The following is a 24885-nucleotide window of genomic DNA, read 5'->3' as shown; positions in this document are numbered from 1 at the left end:
GCATATGCAACACTCATCGGTGAAGAGAATGTGATGTCAATCCTGAGTGGTCCATTTGGCTTGTTGTTGAGCCCATCTGCACTGCACTGTATGGTGCCGTGGTTGCAAAGATGGACCTTGCCATGGGCATTGGGATTGAAGTTGCACATCACGCAGCCTATTGCGCACAATTTGAATCGTAACATGATGTCCTGTGGCTGCACGAAAAGCATTATTCAACTTGGTGGCGTTGCTGTCTGGGTTCCTCCCAGCCATAATCCATAGGTAGCGGTCATCCACTGCAGTAGTAGTCCTCGGGCAGCCCGAGTGAGGCATGTCATTGACAGTTGCCATCTCTCTGTATCTCCTCCATGTCTGAACAACATTGCTTTGGTTCACTCAGAGACATCTGGACACTTCCCTTGTTGAGAGGCTTCCTGGCACAAAGCAACAATGTGAATGCAATGAAACTGCAGTATTGTCCATCTAGGCACGGTTGAACTACAGACAACATGAGCCGCGTACCTCCTTCCTGGTGGAATGACTGGAACTGATCAGCCATTGGACCCCCTCCGTCTAATAGGTGCTGCTCACGCATGGTTGTTTACACCTTTGGGCGAGTTTAGTGACATCTCTGAGCAGTCAAAGGGACTGTGCCTGTGATACAATATCCACAGTCAATGTCTATCTTCAGGAGTTCTGTGAACCGGGGTGATGCAAAACCTTTTCTGATGTGTATAGAATCAGTAACAGAGTTGAACAGTAGTCAGGACAGTTCACTGCCTCGCTAAGCTACATTCTTGATCTGAAACTGTGAAGATTGCCTGTCTCCAACTTGTACACAGTTAGGGCATTCCTTGTACAGCATCAGGATTTTGCTTGCAAGTTCTTTAGGTATATTTCTTTCCCTCAGGCACTTCCATTTCATCTCTTTTGCAACACTATCATTTTCCTGTTTTAGATCTATAAAGCACGTCCAAAAATTTTCCGTTCTCTTATGGCACGAAGTCAAGCACCAGCACACCAGTCGGAAATGAGACAGCAGAGAGGGCTGTGAAGAAGACGTCAGCCAACTGCATGCTAACTGACCCCTCTCCAGGATGACAATACGATTGCAGTGCCCTTTGACAATGCGATGGCGAAGAGGACACAAGCGCCATGGCGACTGGTCGCAGTCCACTTTTACGGCAGCATCAAAATTAAGCACTTCAAGATCAGCGACAGGAATTGCATATCCAGAAGAACATTGTTTATTTGCACATCGCCTTTTGCTTGCGTCGCTTCTGTGTTATTGTAAAAGTTAAGTATTGTCACTGTCCATTTCATAATAAAACCCGTTAATACGATTTGTTTCAATGTTGTTGAGCAATATGAGAAGGCAGGTTTCCTAGACACACCACATTCAACGAGTAGGCAGGATTCGACACATTCGATGGCCATACAGTCCAGAATTGATATGCCAACCAGGCAAAATCACTGTAAGCATTCAAGGCAATCATTGCACCGATGGATGCACCAAGTTGAAGAGACCCATTCGGTAAAATGCTGTGTCCTGCTGCGTGAAGAAGTCCATAACAGCCTGTGGCACCTCCTCATCAAATAGGAATTGTTAACCTTTCGAGGCCCTTTTTAAGGGACCAAAGGCATGATAATTGCACGGGGGGAGATCAGGATTACAGGGCAGATAGTCGAGTGACTCCCATTTGAGTTGGCACAACTTCTGCGTTACAACATTCTGGATATGGGGATTCTCGATATGAAGCAGTAGCACCCCTTGTCACTGTTTTCATACCACAACGGCAGTCTCTGACAGATTTGCTGCTCCATACATATTCTTCATTCTCTGATGGATATCTACCAGTGTTGGTCCATTGGCAGCCAAGAAAAGAATAACAATACATTGGTCTTGTTTTGCCACATTTGGTAATAACATTGCCACAGTTCACATTTCCATATTTACTGCATCTATCTCAGAGTGGCACGAATGCCGTGCAGGTCCATTGCTTACATATGCAGGTTGGAGTCATGCTGCATTGCATATACGCTGCAACAACACCCTAAATCTGAAACTTTTTGTGGCTCCTTATAGAAACACAATTTCTCTCAGTATTTTTCCACCAGCATGTAGTACTAAAAATTAGGTCCACTGTTACTTCTGAAGCCATACTGTTCCTTTTCAAGCTGAGGTTACACCATCATTCCCAGTCTTCGCTCTATGATCTCCTCTAGAATTTTGTCTATAATTAGTGGGCTTCTTAAACAGAGGAATTATAACATCCTTGCTACACTCTGTCACATCATCTAGTCTTCCTTTCGTAATGCACTGTCTTGTGCGGCCACTGTAGGCCCTGGACGCTCGTTGTATTTATCGTGCCCACGTTCATTTCATCTGCACTGGGAGATTTTCCTTTAGGCATGGATTTTAAGACTGTCTCTGTTTCTGCCCAGGTGATTAGAGGCTGCTCATGGTAAGTCTGAATATGTGATTCTATGTTATATTAATGACATCCACCACCAACATCAATACGAAGTCAAGATATTTGTGGTCTAACATTCAATTTCAGTCAGCATATTAGTGTTTTAATATTTCAACATATTTATGAAAATCAAATTTCAATATACCCTCAGAAATATGTTTCTTTCTTTGATTATTATTAAGTTAGAGGAACTCCAACAACATAGTATCTTTTCTCTCTCTTGATGCATGTCAGCTCAGTGCTGCATGTCACATTGTATGACGGACTGTCCAAAATGAATGAAGTTTCACCATTGTTTTCCCACATGGACACTTCATTGCCCCCCTTAAAAATAAATAAATAAAAACCATGGCATCATGAACTATACACTTTGAACTACTTTTCCAACATAGTTGCCACTGACACTGAGGCATCTGTTGTAGTGTGCAAACAGTATGAAGAAAACATTGTGGTAAAACTTGTTACCCTGCAGTGCAAGGAATTGTCACACACCCTGCTCCACCTTAGCCTTGGTTTGCACCTGACATCTCGAGAGTGTGGCTTCCAAAGCAGGGAACAAACGATTGGAGCTGTAGGCTGGGTGATACAATCTTTCCCACCCAAAGCGACGAATCTGATCCTGTGAGAGTCTCACCGTCCACGGTTTTGCAATGTTGTCCAGAGTACAACACCTTCACTCGAGAGTCCTGATCTCTTTCGTCGAATGCCGGACCCGAGTTTGGCAGGTTATCGCAGTGGTATGCCGCACTGGTGGTCCCTCGCTGGAGAAAATCAGGAGAACCACACTTTTTGTGCCCAGAACACAGTGGCCATAACCTTTCCCTACGAGGGTGACACTGAATTTTTCCCTCACTGGCGAACTGGGATGCTTCTACATCGTTGAGCTGGCCTTGGACTCTGGTGTTAACTGGTGCACCTATGTCTCATCACTTGTGCTGATTCTGAACAGAAAATCATTTCCCTCTCACTTGTACCACACTGAGTGATAAATGCTGATTCCAGTTCTTGCACTCTTGTGATCGGGGGTCAGGTTCCTCAGCACCCATCTCGCAGACACTTTTTGGTAATCCAACACATTGCGGTGCACGGGTTGGGCCAGAGCACTCCATAATCAGTGTGGATGCCGTGTCTGACACTGTTATGCATCTGTCCACTGACACAGTGTCCTGTACTCTAGCAATGTTGTTTTCATTTGTGGATGTACACGGACGCCACTTACAACTTCATCTTCTATACTTTGCCTTCCTTTTCTGAAAATGTAGCACCAGGGACCAACTATCTAATGAGACATGAGCTCTTCACCATACACAAGCTGCAGGCATTTACGGATGACGGACATACCATTCCTGCATGCTCTTTCATATCAGATGATAGCAAGCACTTCCACTGGTGACCACACAGTCCGCGATCGTGATGTGTACTCAAATAACCCCAGGCACGTCACTCTGCTGCTGCTCTCTCTTCTTTGGAACTCTGTGCTTGCATCATTCCTCCTCTGCTGATTCCCCTTCCCTGTCGAACAGGTGTCCGCAGCTCGCGGTGTTGCAGTAGCATTCTCACTTCCCGCGCACAGAACCCCGGGTTCGATTCCCGGCGGGGTCAGGGATTTTTCCTGCCTCGAGATGACTGGGTGTTGTCTTCACCATCATCATTCATCCCCATTACAGTCGGAGGAAGGCAATGGTAAACCACCTCCACTAGGACCTTGCCTAGTACGGCGGGGGTCTCCTGCATCGTCCCCTACACTCCTCGGAGTATGAGACTTCATCATCATCATCATCATCATCATCATCATCATCATCGTTGAACTGGAAAAAGGTGTGGATTTGCATGCCTTTTGTTTGCGTCACCTGATGCACCCTCTTCTCTTTCAAAAACCATGATGAACGTTACTTTCAAAATGTCCCTCCTGTTAAACCCGACGGACAGCAACTGCAAGAAGACGTGAGTCGCAATGTCAAGAGCCTCAACATGCTTGATTAAAGAATGATAAAATAATTGCATTTTTTTGTAAATAAACAGTAACTCAATTAAAGAAAATAATCAGTTTTGTTTGACTGTCATAGCACATGCACTACAGTGAAAAAAATAAAGGCATACCTTTTAATATCGTGTCAGATCTGTCACAGTGTAGAAACCTGATGTAGGATGGATTCAACGAGTCACTCAAAGTCCACTGCAGAAATATTGAGCCACGCTGCCTTTACAGCTGCCCGTAATTGCAAAAGTGTTGCTGGCGCAGGATTTTGTGCATGAACAGACATCTCAATTACGTCCCATAAATACTCAATGGGATTCATGTCGGGCGAACTGGGTGGCCAAATCATTTGCTCAAATTGTCCCGAATGTTCTTCAATCCAATCACAAACAGTTGTGGCCTGGTGTTATTGTGCAATGTCATCCATAAAAACTTATTGTTGTTTAGGAACATGAAGTACATGGATGGGTGGAAGTGGTCTCCAAGTGGCCGAATATAACTACACTACTGGCCATTAAAATTGCTACACCACAAAGATGACTTGCTACAGACACGAAATTTAACCGACAGGAAGATGATGCTGTGATATGCAAATGATTATCTTTTCAGAGCATTCACACAAGGTTGAAGCCGGTGGCGACACCTACAACGTGCTGACATGAGGAAAGCTTCCAACTGATTTCTCATACACAAACAGCAGTTGACCAGCGTTTCCTGGTGAAATGTTGTTGTGATGCCTCATGTAAGGAGGAGAAACGCATACCATCACGTTTCTGACTTTGATAAAGGTCGGATTGTAGCCTATCGCGATTGCGGTTTATCGTATCGTGACATTGCTGCTCGCGTTGGTCGACATCTAATGACTGTTAGCAGAATATGGAATCGGTGGGTTCAGGAGAGTAATACGGAACGCCGTGCTGGATCCCAACGGCCTTGTATCAGTAGCAGTCGAGATGACAGGCATCTTATCTGCAAGGCTGTAACGGATCGTGCAGCCACATCTCGATCCCTGAGTCAACAGATGGGGACGTTTGCAAGACAACAACCAGCTGCACGAACAGTTAGATCACTTTTGCAGCAGCATGGACTATCGGCTCGGAGACCATGGCTGCGGTTACCCTTGTCGCTGCATCACAGACAGGAGCGCCTGCGATGGTGTACTCAACCTGGGAGCACGAATGTTTTGGCGACCTTGTGGTGAATGCAAATTGGAAGCGTGTATTCGACATCGCCATACTGGCATATCACCCTGCGTGATGGTATGGGGTCCCATTGGTTACACGTCTCTGGATGTTACATTTCAGATGTGTTACGACTCGTGGCTCTACCCTTCATTTGATCCATGCAAAACCCTACATTTCGCAGGATAACGCACAACTGTATGGGCCTTTCTGGATACAGAAAATGTTCGACTGCTGTCCTGGCCAGCACATTCTCCAGATCTCTCACCAACTGAAAACGTCTGGTCAATGGTGGCCGAGCAACTGGCTCATCACAATATGCCAGTCACTACTCTTGATGAACTGTGGTATCGTGTTGAAGCTGCATGGGCAGCTGTACCTGTACACGCCATCCAAGCTCTGTTTGACTCAATACCCAGGTGTATCAAGGCCGTTATTAGGGCCAGAGTTGGTTATTCTGGGAACTGATTTCTCAGGACCTATGCACCCAAGTTGCGTGAAGATGTAATCACATGTCAGTTCTAGTACAATATATTTGTCCAATGAATACCTGTTTATCATCTGCATTTCTTCTTGGTGTAGCAATTTTAATGGCCAGTAGTGTATGTAAAGTACATAATTGGTTCAGTTGGACCAAGGAACTAGTCCATTCCATGTAAACACAGCCCACACTATTAAAGAGCCACCATCAGCTCACACAGTGCGTTGTTGACAACTTGTGTCCACACTCTAACCCTAGCATCAGCTCTTACCAACTGAAATCTCGAATCATATCACCAGGGTACAGTATCCTCATTTCACCAGGGTACAGTATCCAGTCAACTAGCATCTAATCGATAAGGTCACGAGCCGAGGAGAGGTACTGCAGGCGATGCTGTGCTGTTGGCAAGCGTACTTGTGCCAATTATCTGCTGCCATAACTCGTTAACACCGAATTTTGGCAGACTGTTCTAACAGATACGTTAGTATTACATCCAACATTAATTTCTGTGGTTATTTCAAGCAGTGTTGCTTCTCTGAAAACACTACACAAACTCTGCTGCTCTCAGTCGTTAAGTGGAGGCCGTAGGCCACTGCGTTGTCCCCTCGTGAGAGGTTATGCATGAAATTTAGTATTCTCCACACACTCTTGACACTGTGGATTGTAGAATATTGACTTCCCTATCAGTTTCTCAAATGGAATGGCCCATGTGTCTAGCTCAAACTACCATTCCGTGTTCAAAGTCTGTTAATTCTCATATCGCAGCCATAATCATATCAGATGATGATGTCGGTTTGTGGGGCGCTCGACATTGAGGTCATCAGTGCCTGTACAAGTTCCCAATCTTGACAGTTCCAATCTCGCCATTTCCCGAATAATGATGAGATGATGAGGACAACACAAAAACCTTGTCCCCGGGTGGAAAAAATCCCCGACCCAGCTGAAAATTGAACCCGGGACTCCGTGATCTAGAGGTAGCAACACTAGCCACTATACCATGAGCTGTGGACATAACCATGTCAGAAACCTTTTCACATGAGTCACCTGAGTACAAATGACAGCTCCTCCGATGCAGTGTTCTTTTATATCCCGTATATGCAATACTACTGCCATGTGCATATTGGTATTCCAAAACTTTTGTCATCCCAGTGCAGTTCACTCCAATAAAGAAAGGCAGCCATCATCACAGAGACTGTTTTGAATACCACAATGTGTTACTAGGCATGGTCCTGTTGGAGCCCGTATACAGTTGTCTTCCTCTGAATTTACTTACCCAACCAATTAATGTGGGCTCTGAACCACAGTACAGTGACAGTTAAAAGCCCTAATACTGACTAGATATTGAAATCCTAGCACATCTACATTGAGCCACCAATGTAATGTGCATTCAATTAGTGCTAGACAATGCACAACAGCCAATGTATACTGATACGTAAAAACAATATGGCCAACAGCTTAATATCTTGTTGATCCATCTTTGAAACACAAGCAGCAATTATGCACAGATTTGAGAAGTCCTCATTAGGTTTCAGGCGGTACATGACACCAGATGCCTATGCATAGGTCAGGGAATTCCCGTAAATTACAGGCCATAAATCTGTCACCACAGTGCTGGCACCCAAAACTGTCCCAGATATATGAGGTTTGACTGAAAAATAATGGCAATTTTTGTTTTTCATAAAGACTCCTTATTTATTCATCAACATCAACTTTGTTCCTTTCAACGTAATCCCCCCCTCAGCTATAATACAGTTGTGCCAGTGCTTTTTCCAATCTTGGAAGCATCTCTGGAACTCATTTTTCATAATGGTGTTCAGCTCCTTCAGTTATTCGGTTTTTATCTCACCAATCTTGGCAAAATGACATTGTTTCACCATTCTCTTCAGGCTCGGGAATAGAAGGAAGTCACAGGGGGCCATGTCTAGTGAATACTGGTGGCTGAGGAAATATAACGGTTTTGTATTTAGCCAAAAAATCGTGAACAATTATTGAGGTGTGAGCAGGAGCATTATCATGATGCAATTTCAATGAGTGGTTTTGCTGCAGTTCTGGTAATTTTCTTCAGACTGCTCCATGCAAACGGCGATTAACCTCTGGGAAGTATTTCTTATTGACATACAACCATTAGGCAGGAACTCATGACAAGCCATCCCTTATTAAATGAAGAAAACAGTGAGTAGAACTTTCACATGTGATTTAAAATTTGAAACTTTTTCAGTCTTGGCTCTTCGGGCAGTTTCTATTGGGACAATTGTGCCTCAGTTATGATATCCCATGTTTCGTCACCTGTTGTAACATTCTCTAGAAGTTCTGGATCACTGTTGACTTTATTCAGCAATTTCTGAACAATGTCCACATGATGTCCTTTTAGTTTGAAATTCAACAATTTTGGAACAAGTTTTGCTGTTATACATTTCATGCCCAAAACATCCAAAACATTGCTTAGTATGAGCCAAAGGATATGCCAACATTATCAGCAACCTCCACGATGGTGATTCATGGTTTTTGCAGAATTATCATCAGTAATTGATGTGCTAGGGTTTTTTGGGCGATAGCCATCTTCAACGACTTCTCAGCCCTCTTTGAAATGTTTATACCACTCATAAATGCTTGTGTTATTCATTATAGATTCACAAAAAGCTACAGTCAACATTTCAGATGCGATGCTGTACTGTATTCCATTTTTCGAGCAAAATTTAATGCAAATTCTTTGATCCATTTTTTGAAAACAAAAAACTGGCTGAGCACTTGAAAACACATGTAATCTTCTCAACTGTCAACAATAAACTAAATATTCAAAACAGCTGAAAATGCAGACGTACATCATGAAGATGTGTACAAAGAAAGGAAAAAAAAATGTTTGAAATTCAGATGCATAAAGCACGCAAAATTAAAAAAATTCCTATTACTTATTGATCATACCTTGTATTCTGTTTTGTACCTGATACATCAACATCAGTTCACTATCATTTTTCTCAAACCACTGTAGCATTATTCTGGCCTTGTGACACAGGCAGTTATCATGCTTGAAGAAGCCTCATCATCGAGTAAGACATCAAGTGTAAATGACACAGGTAGTCTGCAATAATATTCACATAGTCGATGATGTCACGGTGTCTTCAATTATTACCACAGTTCCCACAGAAACTGAGACTAACGTCTCGCACAGCATAATACTGCTAGCATTGGCCCATGCCAGAGGTGCAGAGCAGGTTCCGAGTAGCTGTTCGCTCACCTCGGATGGCAGTGTATCGGGATGCAATCACTAGTCTTGTGTAACAAGAAATGCAGTTGATCTGACTGAGTGATACCTTTCCACTGATCCACCATCCAACCTTGATGATCCCTTGCCAACTGCAGTCATAAATGGTGATGTCACAGGGTCAACTTGGGAAAACAGAGGGATCATCTGCAGAAAGACCCCACTCTCAATAATGTGTGCTGAATGGTGCAATCCGAAACAATCGTGCCAGCATCAGCTCTGTACTCTGTTGCCAGATAAGCCATAGATCACTGCCTACCCTGCTCTACAGGATAGGTGGGTCTTCCAACTCGGCATTCTGTGATGAGGTGTGGATGTCTGACACTGTGTTGCCTACTCGTGGCTTCACCATTCTCGAACTACTGTTTGTAGATGCTCACACAGTGGTACACAAATATCCAACCAGCTTTCCCATCTCCCAGATGTTAGCTTCCAGGCACAGCACTATAATAATCTGCTTTAGGACAAACTCACGTATGGCACTGAATTGTCCCATTTGTTACTGGAATGATTCCCATTCTTCTTTGATCCACTCATACACTTTTTGTACCTGAAATGCCACTAGGTGGAATTTAATATCACACTGGGCAGTGGTCGTAAATGTGGTTCGAAAGGAGGGGAGGTGTGGTGGGCCGAGAGGGGTGGTGGTCTGGGAGGGGACATGGGTGGGGAGGCGATGTCTATGGGGAGGGGAAGAGGATAGGGTGGAGAGGTTGGTGGAGAGAAGTTGTGAGAGGTGGCGGGCAGGGAGGGACGATGGCAGGGAGGGGAAGTGGAGAGGAGTGAAAATGTCAGGAAGGGGAGGGGACGGGAGGTGGAGCTCGGGGGAGGGGGCGTGGTGGGGAGAGAATGTAGAGGGAGAGGAGATCATCACAGATAGCGTTTATGGATGGAGGGGAGGTGGGCGGGTGGGTTGGTGAATGGGGAGGGGTTGGTGTGTGGGGAGAGGTGGTGAGCAGGGAGTGTTTGGTGGTTCGAGGGGGGTTGGTGTGTGGGGAGAGGTGGTAGGTAGTGATGGATGGGGGGCAGGGAGGAGTTGGTTCTGGGGAAGAATGGTGGCCAAGGGTGGATGGTGTGTGGGGATGTGACACTGGTGGGAGAAGATGGATGGGGTGGGAGGTAAACTGGGCAGGTTGGTGGAGGAGGCAAGAAGGTGCAGCGGCAGAGGGAAGTGGAGGGGCAGAGGGAAGTGGAGGGGAAGAGGGAAGAGGAGGGGCAGGGGAAGTGGGAGGGGGATAGGTGGGGCAGGGGAAGAGGGGCAGGGGAAGTGGAGGGGCAGGGGAAGAGGAGGGGCAGGGGAAGTGGAGAGGCAGGGGAAGAGGAGGGGCAGGGGAAGTGGAGAGGCAGGGGAAGTGGAGGACCAGGGGAAGAGGAGAGCCAGAGGAAGTGGAGGGGCAGAGGAAGTGGGGGGCAAGGGAAGTGGAGGGCCAGGGGAAGTGGAGGGCCAGGGGAAGTGGAGGGGCAGGGGAAGAGGAGGGGCAGAGGAAGAGGAGGGGCAGAGGAAGAGGAGGAGCAGGGGAAGAGGAGGGGCAGGGGAAGTGGAGGGGCAGAGGAAGTGGAGGGGCAGGGGAAGTGGAGGGCCAGGGGAAGTGGAGGGCCAGGGAAAGAGGAGGGGCAGAGGAAGTGGAGGGCCAGGGAAAGAGGAGGGGCAGGGGAAGTGGAGGGGCAGGGGAAGTGGAGGGGCAGGGGAAGTGGAGGGCCAGGGGAAGTGGAGGGCCAGGGAAAGAGGAGGGCCAGGGAAAGAGGAGGGGCAGGGGAAGTGGAGGGGCAGGGGAAGTGGAGGGGCAGGGGAAGTGGAGGGGCAGGGGAAGTGGAGGGGCAGGGGAAGTGGAGGGGCAGGGGAAGTGGAGGGGCAGGGGAAGTGGAGGGGCAGGGGAAGTGGAGGGGCAGAGGAAGTGGAGGGGCAGAGGAAGTGGAGGGGCAGAGGATGTGGAGGGGCAGAGGATGTGGAGGGGCAGAGGATGTGGAGGGGCAGAGGATGTGGAGGGGCAGAGGATGTGGAGGGGCAGAGGAAGTGGAGGGGCAGGGGAAGTGGAGGGGCAGGGGAAGTGGAGGGGCAGGGGAAGTGGAGGGGCAGGGGAAGTGGAGGGGCAGAGGAAGTGGAGGGGCAGAGGAAGTGGAGGGGCAGAGGATGTGGAGGGGCAGAGGAAGTGGAGGGGCAGAGGAAGTGGAGGGGCGGAGGGGCAGAGGAAGTGGAGGGGCAGAGGAAGTGGAGGGGCAGAGGAAGTGGAGGGGCAGAGGAAGTGGAGGGGCAGAGGAAGTGGAGGGGCAGAGGAAGTGGAGGGGCAGAGGAAGTGGAGGGGCAGAGGAAGTGGAGGGGCAGAGGAAGTGGAGGGGCAGAGGAAGTGGAGGGGCAGAGGAAGTGGAGGGGCAGAGGAAGTGGAGGGGCAGAGGAAGTGGAGGGGCAGAGGAAGTGGAGGGGCAGAGGAAGTGGAGGGGCAGAGGAAGTGGAGGGGCAGAGGAAGTGGAGGGGCAGAGGAAGTGGAGGAGCAGAGGAAGTGGAGGAGCAGAGGAAGTGGAGGAGCAGAGGAAGTGGAGGAGCAGAGGAAGTGGAGGAGCAGAGGAAGTGGAGGAGCAGAGGAAGTGGAGGAGCAGAGGAAGTGGAGGAGCAGAGGAAGTGGAGGAGCAGAGGAAGTGGAGGAGCAGAGGAAGTGGAGGAGCAGAGGAAGTGGAGGGCCAGGGGAAGAGGAGGGGTAGGGGAAGAGGACTGGCAGAGAAGATGGAAGGGCAGAGGAGCTGGAGAAGAGAAGGTGTTATGGATGAAATGGAGAGGTGAGGCAGAGGAGAATGGAAGATATGGAAGGAGATGGTGAAACAAAGAAATAAAGATGGTGAGGGATATGATTGAGGGGGAGACCACAATTTGGTGACACAAGTTGTTTTATCAACTCCTTTCTTGAATGAAACTTTCACTCTACACTGAAGTGTGCACTGATGGTAAAACTCGCTGGCAGATTAAAACTGTCTGCCAGACCGAGACTCAAACACGGGACCTTTGTCTTTTACGTGCAAGTGCTCTATCGACTGAGCTACCCAAGCACGACTCACGAGCCGTCCTTACAGCTTTACTTCGACCAGCACCTAGTCTTCTACCTTCCAAACCTCACAGAATCTCTCCTGTGAAACTTGCAAGACCAGCATACCTGGAAGAAAGAATACTGCAGAGACATGGCTTTGCCACAGGCTAGGGGTGTTTCATTCTTGGGTAGCTCAGTCAGTAGAGCACTTGCCCGCAAAAGGCAAAACATCTCGAGTTCAAGTCTCGATCCGGCACGAAGTTTTAATCTGCCAGGAGGTTTCAACTCCCTTCTTCAAATTAACATACGATTAACTGAACTAAAAGTGATATTTTTAAATATTCCTCACCTTTCTACCGATGTTAAGTTTTGGAGGACTGGCAACTGCTTCACTTCTGCAACATGAATTATTCAGCAATTCAGTGTCATCATTATACTGCATTTACTTTTGTTCCTAGTATCATAAACAAACATAAAAAATAACATCTAATATCTTAACAGAACATTTTTGGTAGAATACAAACAATAGTATGAGAAAAGCTTGTCCACTCTTTTTGTACAGAACATTCTGAGCAATAGATTGACTCATTAATCAAGGTGACATACATTACAATAGGATGAATAAGATAGATGAGTGCTATAGGGGCAATTGAAAACACTATACACTGCTGCGTATAGCAGACTATACTTTGAAGGCTATTTAGTGCAGTTCTTAATGCTAGTCTATCCTGTGGAAGTTGCTTCATCCATGCATTACTACTGCAACACATGTATATTTGGGCCTGCTTACTGCATTCAAGTTTTTGTTTTTTGTTTCCCTCTACAATTTTAATACCCCCATACTTCCCTGAATTACCAAATTAACTTATTATGTACACTGAAGGTGGGACACATCATTTAAGCAGAAAAGAATGGAAAGGGAAGGAACTGATGACATAAGCCGCATCGGGGCTTTCTGCAGAATCGGCGGTGATGAGTGAAAATCTCCTGCTTGCTAGTCGGTTACATTAACCACTGCACCATTCGGACACAGTGTTTATCACAAATGCACAGACTATCTCGGCATGCTCCCCGGCTGACCCATATTCCCAGTTAGTGCCACCTATCCGCAATCCCTCTCCGTGTCCTCCATGCTCACTACTTTGGATTCCTGTTGGAGATCAAATGATATTATGCGTCCACACTCAAGATTGTGGATTCACTGCCCATTGAGACAAATCAATTATATGAACGTGTGGTGACTATTCTTTCGGACATACTCAAAAAAACAGACACCACACAAAATCCGCAGCTGTGACACATATTATGTAAATTTACATAACATGTATCACAGCCATGGGCTTTGCATGACGCCTGTTCTTTTGGACACATCAGAAGGAACCGACATGATGCATTCATACAATCATGTCATACAAATTAACTTTGCTGCCATGCCTCAGAATGTGGCCCACTGACCCATCCTTGCTTTTGGTAAAAACGCACCATGGACCTCTTTCATCACCAATTCAATTCAGTGCTCTTCTACATGTCTAACTGTTAGCATTCTGCTGTAACACCACATGTGTAACTTCAATTCTCTTCTGATCCCAACAGTTTAGTGTCCAAGTTTCACTTCCATATCAGGCTATACTCCATAAAAACACCTTAAGGAAAGCATTCTTGACATTAAAATTTATGTTCCTTGTTAATACATCTCTCTTTTTCAGAGAAACTTTTCTTGCTGTCACTACTCTGGTAATTTTGTGCCCTCTGCACTATGGCAACTCTCAGTCATTTTCTTGCGCAAATAGCAAAACTCATCTTCTACATTTCAGCATTGCATTTCTTAATCTAACTGTCCCACTGTCACCTAACTTAATTAGACTACAGTCTATTATCCTAGTTTCACCTTTATGTAATCTCTTTTCATAACACTATCCTTTTTCATAACACTATGCATTCTGTTCAACTAATCTTCCACCCCTTGACAGAATAATATTGTCAGTAATCCTTTATGTTTCTATTTCTTCTGTGTTAACATCACCTCCATTTCAAAATCTCTCTTTGGCTCTCTTCATTGCTAGCTCTGTGTCAAACTGAACAAGCTGCACCACCTATCTGTACCAAATCCATAGCAGCCTCTACGTACCTTTCCGGAAAGATTTGCCAAGCAGCCAGTACTCACAAAGTCACAAAAAATGTTGCACCATCATTTTTTAAAAGTCTGTAAAGCTACTGCAACAACACATCAATGGCTAGACAAAAAAACTATAAAGGATTCTTAATCTCTGTAGGTTAATATAAAATTTCCTTCCTGCAGGTCTAACTGAACAGTTTGTTACATATTAAATGACAGTCTAAAAGCCTGGTGATACTTACCTCCTAGCCTTCGAGCAATTAGTCTCACTGTTAGGAACTGCACTCTTAGAAATCATGCTGTTAGGAACTGAATATTTTCCCAGAGAGAGTGTGCTGGTATGTCTGACTGGAGTTTCATCACGTATCACCTCTCCGTCCTTCACAGAATACCTCTTCAAATTTATTATTAAGTACCTAAAATATGATAGGAAGAAACATTAGATATTAATCGTGTGCAGATACAAGCAAGCTCAAGCACTAGATACAGACCTTATGTAAGAAAGCAGGAAGGAAAATTAGGATTCATCGTCCCATTAGCACCGAGTTCATTAGAAATGGTGCACGAGCTCAAAGTTGGGCAAGATAGGAAAGGAAATCCATGGTGTCCTTTTTAAAGGTACCATCCTGACACTTGCCTTGTGAAGTTTAAGGAAACTTTGGAGAACCTAAATCTGGACGATGGACAGGGATTTGAACTGACATTTTACTGACAGAATTCAGTGTCCTACTACTGCGTAACCTCATTTGGCGACCATTTGCAAGTTGCCTATGAAATCGTAGAGTGGAGCAATGAATGAGAATTATCGTGGATTTAAACACGTAATTCCGTCTAACCTTGACCTTTGTTTCACAGATACTGTAAGTTTAATGACCGTTCAATTGCATTGGAGGTGTGACACATCATTTAAGGGGAAATTATAGGTCACACCCATGCTCTTGTAGATGAGGAAAGGTGATGACATTAAATCATCATTTTATTTTAGAACTGAGGCAGCAATAACCCATTGTGCAGGAAAAGGCATGCTGTTATGTGCACATGTTGTCAGTTTCACGGGCGCAGCGTTTTGGTTCTAGTAAAGTGATCAGAAGATCAAAACAAATTGCAAAACAATTAAGAAAAAATTTTGTGAAAACTGGCAACAGAACCTAAATAATGAAAAGTATGAGGTCGTCCACATGAGTACTAAAAGGAATCCATGACACTTCAGCTCCACAATACATTAGTCAGATGTAAAGGCTTTAAATTCAAGTAAATACCTAGAAAATACAATTACAAACAAAATAAATTGGAAAGAACACACAGATAATGTTGTGGTGGAGACAAGCCAAAGACTGCATTTTATTGGCAGAACACTTAGAGGATGCAACAGAACCGCTAGTGAGACTGTAGGCACTACGCTTGTCCGTCCTCTTTTGGAGCACTGCTGCACTGTGTGGGATTCTTACCAGATAGGATTAACAGAGTAAATTAAGAAGGGTCAAAGAATAGTGGCATGTTTTGTATTATCATGAAATAGGGGAGAGAGTGTCACGGACATGCTGTAGGATTTGGGGTGGACATCATTAAAACAAAGGCACTTTTTGATACGGTGGAATCCTCTCATGAAATTTCAATCACCAACTTTCTCCTCCAAATAGAAAAATATTTCATTAATGCTGACTCACATAGGGAGAAAAGTTCATCAAAATAAAAGAAATCAGAGCTGCTGTTTGAGATTGGAATAATACAAGATTTATCACGAAGGTGGTTCAATGAACCTTCTGCCAGGCACTTAAGTGTGATTTATGGTGTACCATGATGATGCAGATCTAGAAGTAGAATGTAGTTAAAATTTGGGTGTAGGGATGAAGGTGAGGCATTTGGATAGGAGTGAAACTTCTGCAGTTGGAGGATTTTGGTGGACAGGTTAACAACGGTGCTGTGGAATTGTTTCAGCTCTGGATTTAGTGGAGCATTGGTAGGGAGTATACCACTGCCCAGTGAACCTATGCAATATCCTTGACCGTCCCTACTCCACCCCTGCTCCCAACCGCTTGCCTTATGTTTCGTATCCCTGCAACAGACCTAGATGCGAAACCTGTCCCACATATCCTCCCACCACCACCTGATCCAGTCTGGTCACAAGCATCACCTATCCCATCAAAGGCATGACAACTTGTGAAAGCAGTCACGCGTTTTACAAACTAAGCTGCAGCCACTGTACTGCATTCTACTTGAGCACGACAGCTGCTAAGCTGTCTGTCTGCACGATTGGCCACCGACACACAGGCCGACAGACAACTGGAGCACTCAGTTATGCTGCCCAATATAACATTCTTCAATGACAGCTTCACAGCCTGTGCTGTCTAGTTCCTTTCTGCCAACGTCAGCTTTTCTCAACTGTGTAGGTGGGAAGTCTCCCTGCAGTATATCCTACACTTCCATAACCCCCTGGCCTCATTCTCTATTAGTCCCTGTCCTTTGCCCACCTATTCCCTTCCCTGTTCCCACTTGTAATGGTACTCGAATTACGCAACCATTATGGCACCTCAACTCAACCTCTCGATACCAGCAATATTCTACTGTGTTTCTGTAGAAGTAGTTAACATATTTCTGAGACAACATTCAGATTTGATTTCATTTGCGATACATCGGTATGTTTATATTGCAATGATATTATTCTTATGTGTATTCTTTCTTTTGTCACTATGATCTTTGACATACTTGTAACTCTGATTTTTGGGCGCGTAAGCGATTATTAGTTAGATGCTAGAGTCGTACCTTGAAAAAGTCAAGTCTTGGACGTCATGTTGGAAAGACGCATATTGTAGTCAGCTTATAAAATGTGAACTTTAACAGTGACTGTGAGGAAGATGTTTTCAAGTATGTTTTGTATTGTGAAGTGATGTTTTGTGTGTTACGTGCCATTGCAAAAAAAGCAATAAAAAAAAAGTGTAACTTAAATTCGGAGTGCTGATTATTTTTTTACATTTCCATTGTGCTAACTTTGAAAGGTTTAATCTTCAAGAATGGTTTGTGAAGCGCATCTACAAAACTTTTGAATATAGCAGAATAAAACCTAGGCCTCTTTGCATCTGAGCTTGGAATCACCACCACCTAGATTTTCGATGATTGAGCCATAATTTTACAACGAGACCAGCGTGGGAAACACGAAAAGATGAGTGCCTAGTTTATTCATTATTACATGAAATGACTTTATTAACTGTGCTCTAATGACACCTGCCACATAATAACTTCGTTGTTGCCCAAAAATGCAGTATTTAGCAGTGTGAGCAACACCACAATCATTAATTTTGACCTTTGTTGTGGTATGGTTGTTAGACACTCCAGCACCACACAGCCTCCTATTCCAAGAATACACCCACAGTCTCCTTTTTCCGCTTCCCTATTTCTCTCCTTTCCAGCTCTCCCTGCTCTCTCCCAGCCTCTGCCTAACCTTCTGACTGCACCTAGCTGCCTACCCTCTCCCCATCTCGTCCCTGTATTATCTCACAAGCAGCACTTTACTGGCCCCAACTCCTACCCTGTTATTCTTCCACCTCCATGCCTCAGCCTCCCAATTACCTACAGGTTGCTTCTCTCTTCAGGCACAGTTGCTGTACACAGTACGGTCTCAGGGGCTAGAGATGTGGTCGTGTGTGTGACTTGCGCTTATGTGAAGGTGTGTGTGTGTGTGTTTTCTACTTTAGAAGAACCCTCTTTGACTGAAAGCTCATATATGTATAGCAGTCTTTTTATTGTGGCTGTTTGCGACTATGTCCTCTATATAGTGAGTAGCAATCTATCCTTTTCATAATATTGTTGTTATTTCATCCTGTATTTTCCACTGTTTGATTCTATCTGTTTTATTTGTTTTATTAATGACCTTGTCAAAATGAACTTATAGTAAACAGACTTACATAGGGATATATTCTTGTATGTACAACACAGAGTGTTATGTTGATCCAAAAAGACACAAAATGTAATGTACGCTAGTGTATTGAATAATCGTAAAGAAAAAGATAGACTGGACAACAGTCCAACATTTTTAATGTAAATAACTGAAGACGTTATCACATTCATATATTATTTATTAAATATGGTTAAGTAGTCTGACAGTTGTTCATTTACATGTGGCAGGCAAGAGATTTTCCGCTATTTTGTTGGCAAGAATTTCGAAAACAGAAACCGTCTGATTAATGGGAAAATCCTGTATTAGCTTTATACAAAAAGGCCTTCACAACTTTGAAAATGCATATAAATTAATTCAAAGTACCTACATAGGTGACTGTAGTATCAATTTGTAGGGAAACACATCAAGTTTTATCTTGCATAACTCACTAGTGCCGAATCGCACTGTAAAGGTCACCAGCAGCAGTTGCATTTAAGATGGCTGCCTTCACTGGACCCGAGCGTGCTAGTTGTGTCTCGGTTTGAAAAATCAAAGTCGGCGACAACAGTTCAGTGTAATTTGCATACCACGTATGACTGTTTGGCGTGTGTTGAAAAACCATTTGCATTTGAAACTGTACAGGCTGATGATCGTACAAGTAATAAAAGACAGTGATAAAACTGCCTGCAAGAACTTCTGTGCAGATATGTTAAATCGATTACATGAGAATGAACATTTCTTGGATAAAATCATCTTTTCTGACTAGTTGACTTTTCACTTAAGTTGTAAGGTTTACACACATAGCTGTAGAATTTGGGGCACTGAAAGTCCACACCAAACATTGCAACATGTTCATGAAAGCCCTAAACTGAACATTTTTTGTGCATTGACCAAGAACAAAGTGAACAGTCCCTTTTTTTCTGAGAGAGAACCATCAACGGGATAGTGTGCTTGGATACGTTACAACAATTTTTGACACCACAGAGTGATGAGGATGACCAAAAACGAAATGTTTACTTCATGCAATATGGTGCACCATCCCACTGCCTGTCTGACATCCAGGGTTTTCTCAGTGACCGCTTTCCAGGTCAACTGATTGGCCATGATATGCCAACTGCATGGCCCCCACATTTCCCAGACTGACACCACTTGATTTTTTTTTTTTTTTTATGGATCAAGGATATCGTGTTTGTACCTCCTGTGCTGGCTGCTCTACCTGAACTTGGAGCAAGAATTTATACTGCCACTGAACAAGTTACACTTGTAATGCTAGAGCGAGTTTGGGAAGAAATTGACTTCCAACGGCATGTTCGAGATTCGAGATTCTTTTTTACGGTCTCTTTTTCTTCTACGCAAAGATTGTTACAGGATACATGTATCTGGACACACTGGAAAATTGGCTTATGCCACAACTGGAGACTGACAGTGTTGACTTCGTCTATCACCAGGATGGTGCCCACCCCACTTCCATCATGATGTTGTGAATTCTTAAACAGCAAATTGAGAAACTGATGGCTGGGTCATGGTGTGGTTGATGACCAGCAATTCATGTTATGGCCTCCACACTATGCTGACGTAACCTCGTGTGATTTTTATGTGTGGGTCAAATAACACAGCAACAGCACAGCTGTGAAACGGCTTCAATAGTTTATAATAACCTTGTATGAGAATCCCTTGTATGGTATTCACTTAATAGTAGCTTCCCAATTTTATTTGCAATGTAGCATTGTTTGACAGCTCACTGGAAGATTGGATAGTAATTCTTCAGATTCATTATGACTAGAATTTTCAGCTCCCCACAAGCATACTGCAGTTTTTCTTTATACCTGGCACTCAGTATTTGTATTGTATTTGGTATTTCACATCTGATGTATTCATGGATGAAATGCATATCTTTATCTGTTTCATATGACCATTAAGAGACTGACTCCATAACCTAATAGTCAGTGTAGATAATCACCACAGGTGGACCCAGGTTCGATTCACAGTTCTGCTGAGGATTTTTCATCAGTGAGAGGACGGGAATGAGGTGCACTCAGCCTCGTGATGCCAACTGAGAAGTTACTCAAATGCGAAGTAGCATTTTCACGATCTAAAAAGTTCACAAAATGGCCACTAGAGAAGTGCGCCGACCATGTGTTCCTCCGTACTGTACCCACACAACGCTGCAATGCAATGGGTGACACAGTAGTTGCTCAACATTCCTTAGGCCACTGAGGCCTGCACAACAAGTTCATTAAGACAGTGTTTCCTTTTGTCTGGAACCTAGTAATCACATTTGAGAAGAGTTGGAGACTGACATGTTAATGTAGTTTATTCATATTCATTCCTGAAGAACTTCACGTATGCACTTCAAAGATGAATTATTGGATTGGTACATAAGTTTGTAGTGTTTTTCGGTAAGTTTATTAAACACAACAGAGACTTTAGTCATCAATAATATAATCTCCTTCACTATTTACAATGGTCTGTCAATCCTGGGGTAACTTTTTGATTCTGCAACTCTAGAAAGCTCATGGTTTTGAGATGAAGAGCTTCTCGAGCCATGTTTGGAGCACATTTTCATATGGACAGGAAATTCTTTGAAGGGTGTTTGAGAAGAGTGTGGAAAAGTTGGAAATCACAAATTCAGATGAATACAGTGGTGCAGAATGGCCTCAGTTGTTGACAGTAAAGGTTAGCAGTGATGCTCACTGTGGTGTCACTGCTAGACACCACACTTGCTAGGTGGTCGCCTTTAAATCGGCCGCGGTCCGTTAGTATACGTCGGACCTGCATGTCGTCACTATCAGTGACTGCAGACTGAGTGCCGCCACACGGCAGGTCTAGTCTAGAGAGACTCCCTAGCACTCGCCCCGGTTGTACAGCCAACTTTGCTAGCGATGGTTCACTGTCTACATATGCTCTCATTTGCAGAAACGACAGTTTAGCATAGCCTTCAGCTATGTCATTTGCTACGACCTAGCAAGGCGCCATATTCAGTTACTTCAAGAATGTATTCTGAACAGATAATATTGTGAATCATGTACCGTCAAGAGCGACGTTCATCATTAATGGATTAAAGTTAAGTGTCAAACTAATTACGTCCACTTTCTGAATTCTCATTCATTGTCATGTTCCAGACCTCACGTCAGTATAGTTCTTCCCTCTTCACGCCAGCCTGTGTGAGCTAAAACACGTGCATTTCGGCCTCCATTCGTAACACGGTGTCGGCTCTTCTGCCAACACAACACTTACACCTCGGGGGAGCAGTTCACAGTACATTACACCATCGCTGTTCCGTCAGATTCAAAACATTATCTTTCGTTGATGCATTCAGGTTTTTGTAGGGGAGTTGCTGCTTTGTTTCGACTCGACCATTCCCCTCTTTTCTTTGTGTTAGCATAAAGATTGGAACTGTGACCAGTAATGATACACTATAGAAATGGTCTGTGTTGTTCACGAAACAACTGAGGATGAGCAACCGGAGATGCACTTGTGGCCAACCACAGATTTTTTTGTGATTTTGGCATAGAGCATGTGGTACGGTACACTCAATTTTTGAACCTTCCTCATTGCGTGTAAATGTCATGCAATGATGGAAAGATCACAGTCCATCGCTTCTGCCAATTCTCGAGTACATTGACTTGGATCATTATCGACTGATGCGTTTAAATCAGCTTCATCAGATCCCTGAAGGTCTTCCTGAAATAATGTCAAAACGATCCTCCTTAAAATGAGAAAGCCATTTTCTTGCCGTGCTCTATGCAGTGGCATTATCCCCATGTTGTTGTTGTTGCTGTGGTCTTCAGTCCTGAGACTGGTTTGATGCAGCTCTCCATGCTACTCTATCCTGTGCAAGCTTCTTCATCTCCCAGTACCTACTGCAACCTACATCCTTCTGAAAGTGCTCAGTGTATTCATCTCTTGGTCTCCTTCTACGATTTTTACCCTCCACACTGCCCTCCAATGCTAAATTTGTGATCCCCTGATGCCTCAGAACATGTCCTACCAACCGGTCCCTTCTTCTAGTCAAGTTGTGCCACAAACTCCTCTTCTCCCCTATTCTATTCAATACCTCCTCAGACATGGCACATATGTTTCTGACTTAACACATACACGTCACAATACCAGAGAAGGAAAGTCGGTACTCACCATATAGCAGAAATGCTGAGTCGCGACAGGCACAATAAAAAGATTCACACAATTTAAGCTTTTGGCCATTAAGGCCTTTGTCAGCAGTAGACACCCCCCCCCTCCCCCCACCCCTCCCCCCCCCTCCCCCCCTCCCCCCCCCCCTCCCCCCCCCCCCACACACACACACAAACACAACTTGCACACAAATCTGCAGTCTCAGAGAGCTGAGACCTTACTGCGAACAGCACCACCAGTGCATAATGGGAGTGGTGACTTGGTGGGGGTAAAGAGGAGGCTGGGGCGGGGAGAGGGAGGGATAGTATGGAGGGAGTGGCGGACAGTCAAGTGTTGCAGTTTAGACAGAGAGCAGGAGAGAAGGTGCGGAGGAGGGAGGGGGTAAGTAGCGAAAAGGAGAGAAAAAAAAAGAAATTAAAAGACTGGGTGCGGCGGTGAAATGACGGCTGTGTAGTGCTGGAATGGGAACAGGGAGGGGGCTGGATGGGTGAGGACAGTGACTAACGAAGGTTGAGGACAGGAGGGTTACGGGAACGTAGGATGTATTGCGCATATACGTCAAAATCATAATGTTTTGTTGGTGCACAAGTTTGTAGTGTTTTTGTTTTGCTTGCTAGTAATCCAGTTGCTACAGGTTTATTTACCGACTGTCATGTTTTATTTGTAGTTCACTGTTGCTATTTGAGTTTATATATAACCATTTTGTCATGTGGAGATAGCGAGAGGAACTGTGGATGCTAGAAAATGGAGTGCCAAGAGGAGAAATCGGAAAATTTTCGATATATTCTTCTGTTTGAGTGCAATAGAGGGGGGACAGCAGTGGAGGCAGCCAGAAGCATATGCGCCATGTATGGGGATAATGCCAATGGACAGAGCACAACAAGAAAATTGTTTTCTCATTTTAAGGAGGATCATTTTGACATTAGTTCAGGAAGACCTTCAGGGATCTGATCAAGATGATTTAAACGCATCAGTCGATAATGATCCAAGTCACTGTACTCGAGAATTGGCAAAACCAATGAACTTTGATCTTTCCATCATTGCGTAACAATTACACGCAATGAGGAAGGTTCAAAAATCGGGTGTACCGTACCACATGCTCTAAGCCAAAATCACAAAAAAATCTGTGGTTGGCCATATTTGCATCTCCAGTTGCTCATCATCAATTGGGTCTTGAACAACACGGACCATTTCTATAGTGTATCATTACTGGTCACAATGTTGACTGGAATACTCTCTTTCAAATTCTAAAGGTGACAGGTGTAAAATACAGGGAGCGAAAGGCTATTTACAATTTGTACAGAAACCAGATGGCAGTTATAAGAGTCGAGGGGCATGAAAGGGAAGCAGCGATTGGGAAGGGAGTGAAACAGGGTTGTGGCCTTTCCCTGATGTTATTCAATCTGTATATTGAGCAAGCAGTAAAGGAAACAAAAGAAAAATTTGGAGCAGGTATTAAAATCCATGAAGAAATAATAACTTTGAGGCTCACTGATGACATTGTAATTCTATCAGAGACAGCAAAGGACATGCAAGAGCAGCTGAATGGAATGGACAGTGTCTTGAGAGGCGGATATAAGATGAACATCAACAAAAGCAAAATGAGGATAATGGAACGTAGTCGAATAAAATCGGGTGATGTTGCGGGAATTAGATTAGGAAATGAGACGCTTAAAGTAGTAAATGAGTTTTGCTATTTGGAGAGCAAAATAACTCACGATGGTTGAAGTAGAGAGGACATAAAATGTAGACTGGCAATGGCAAGGAAAGTGTTTCTGAAGAAGAGAAATTTGTTAACATTGAGTATAGATTTAAGTGTCAGGAAGTCATTTCTGAAAGCATTTGTATGGAGTGTAGCCATGTATGGAAGTGAAACATGGACGATAAACAGTTTATACAAGACGAGAATAGAAGCTTTCGAAATGTGGTGCTACAGAAGAATGCTGAAGATTAGATGGGTAGATCACATAACTAATGAGGTGGTATAGAATAGGATTGGGGAGAAGAGTTTGTGGCACAACTTGACTAGAAGAAGGGATCGGTTGGTAGGACATGTTCTGAGGCATCAACGGATCACCAATTTAGTATTGGAGGGCAGTGTGGAGGGTAAAAATCGTAGAGGGAGACCAAGAGATGAATACACTAAGCAGATTCAGAAGGATGTAGGTTGCAGTAGGTATTGAGAGATGAAGCAGCTTGCACAGGATAGAGTAGCATGGAGAGCTGCATCAAACCAGTCTCAGGACTGAAGACCACAACAACAACAACAACAACAACAACATCATTACTGGTCACCGTTCCAATTTTTATGCTAACATAAGGAAAAGAAAGGGATGATTGAGTCGAAACAAGGCAGCAACCCCCTACAAAAACCTGCATGCATCCACGA

The 24885-nt window shown here is 44.3% G+C and overlaps 1 protein-coding gene across 1 annotated transcript in view; it reads right to left on the bottom strand.

Annotated features, from left to right (window-relative positions):
* Positions 1-24885, bottom strand: part of LOC124719082 (ubiquitin carboxyl-terminal hydrolase 29-like) — a 433479-nt gene that overhangs the window by 39641 nt on the left and 368953 nt on the right. Inside the window, exons 9-10 of the mRNA XM_047244762.1 lie at positions 14734-14907; positions 12725-12770 (exon numbers count right to left, since the gene is read on the bottom strand). Coding sequence (XP_047100718.1) covers positions 12725-12770; positions 14734-14907 — 220 coding nt within the window. The remainder of the gene's footprint in view (positions 1-12724; positions 12771-14733; positions 14908-24885) is intronic.

Source organism: Schistocerca piceifrons, chromosome 10 (assembly GCF_021461385.2).
Source record: "Schistocerca piceifrons isolate TAMUIC-IGC-003096 chromosome 10, iqSchPice1.1, whole genome shotgun sequence".
In the NCBI taxonomy this organism is placed as follows: domain Eukaryota; kingdom Metazoa; phylum Arthropoda; class Insecta; order Orthoptera; family Acrididae; genus Schistocerca; species Schistocerca piceifrons.
Note: the sequence above shows the minus strand (reverse complement) of the source record. Positions and strands in the feature narration are given on the sequence as shown.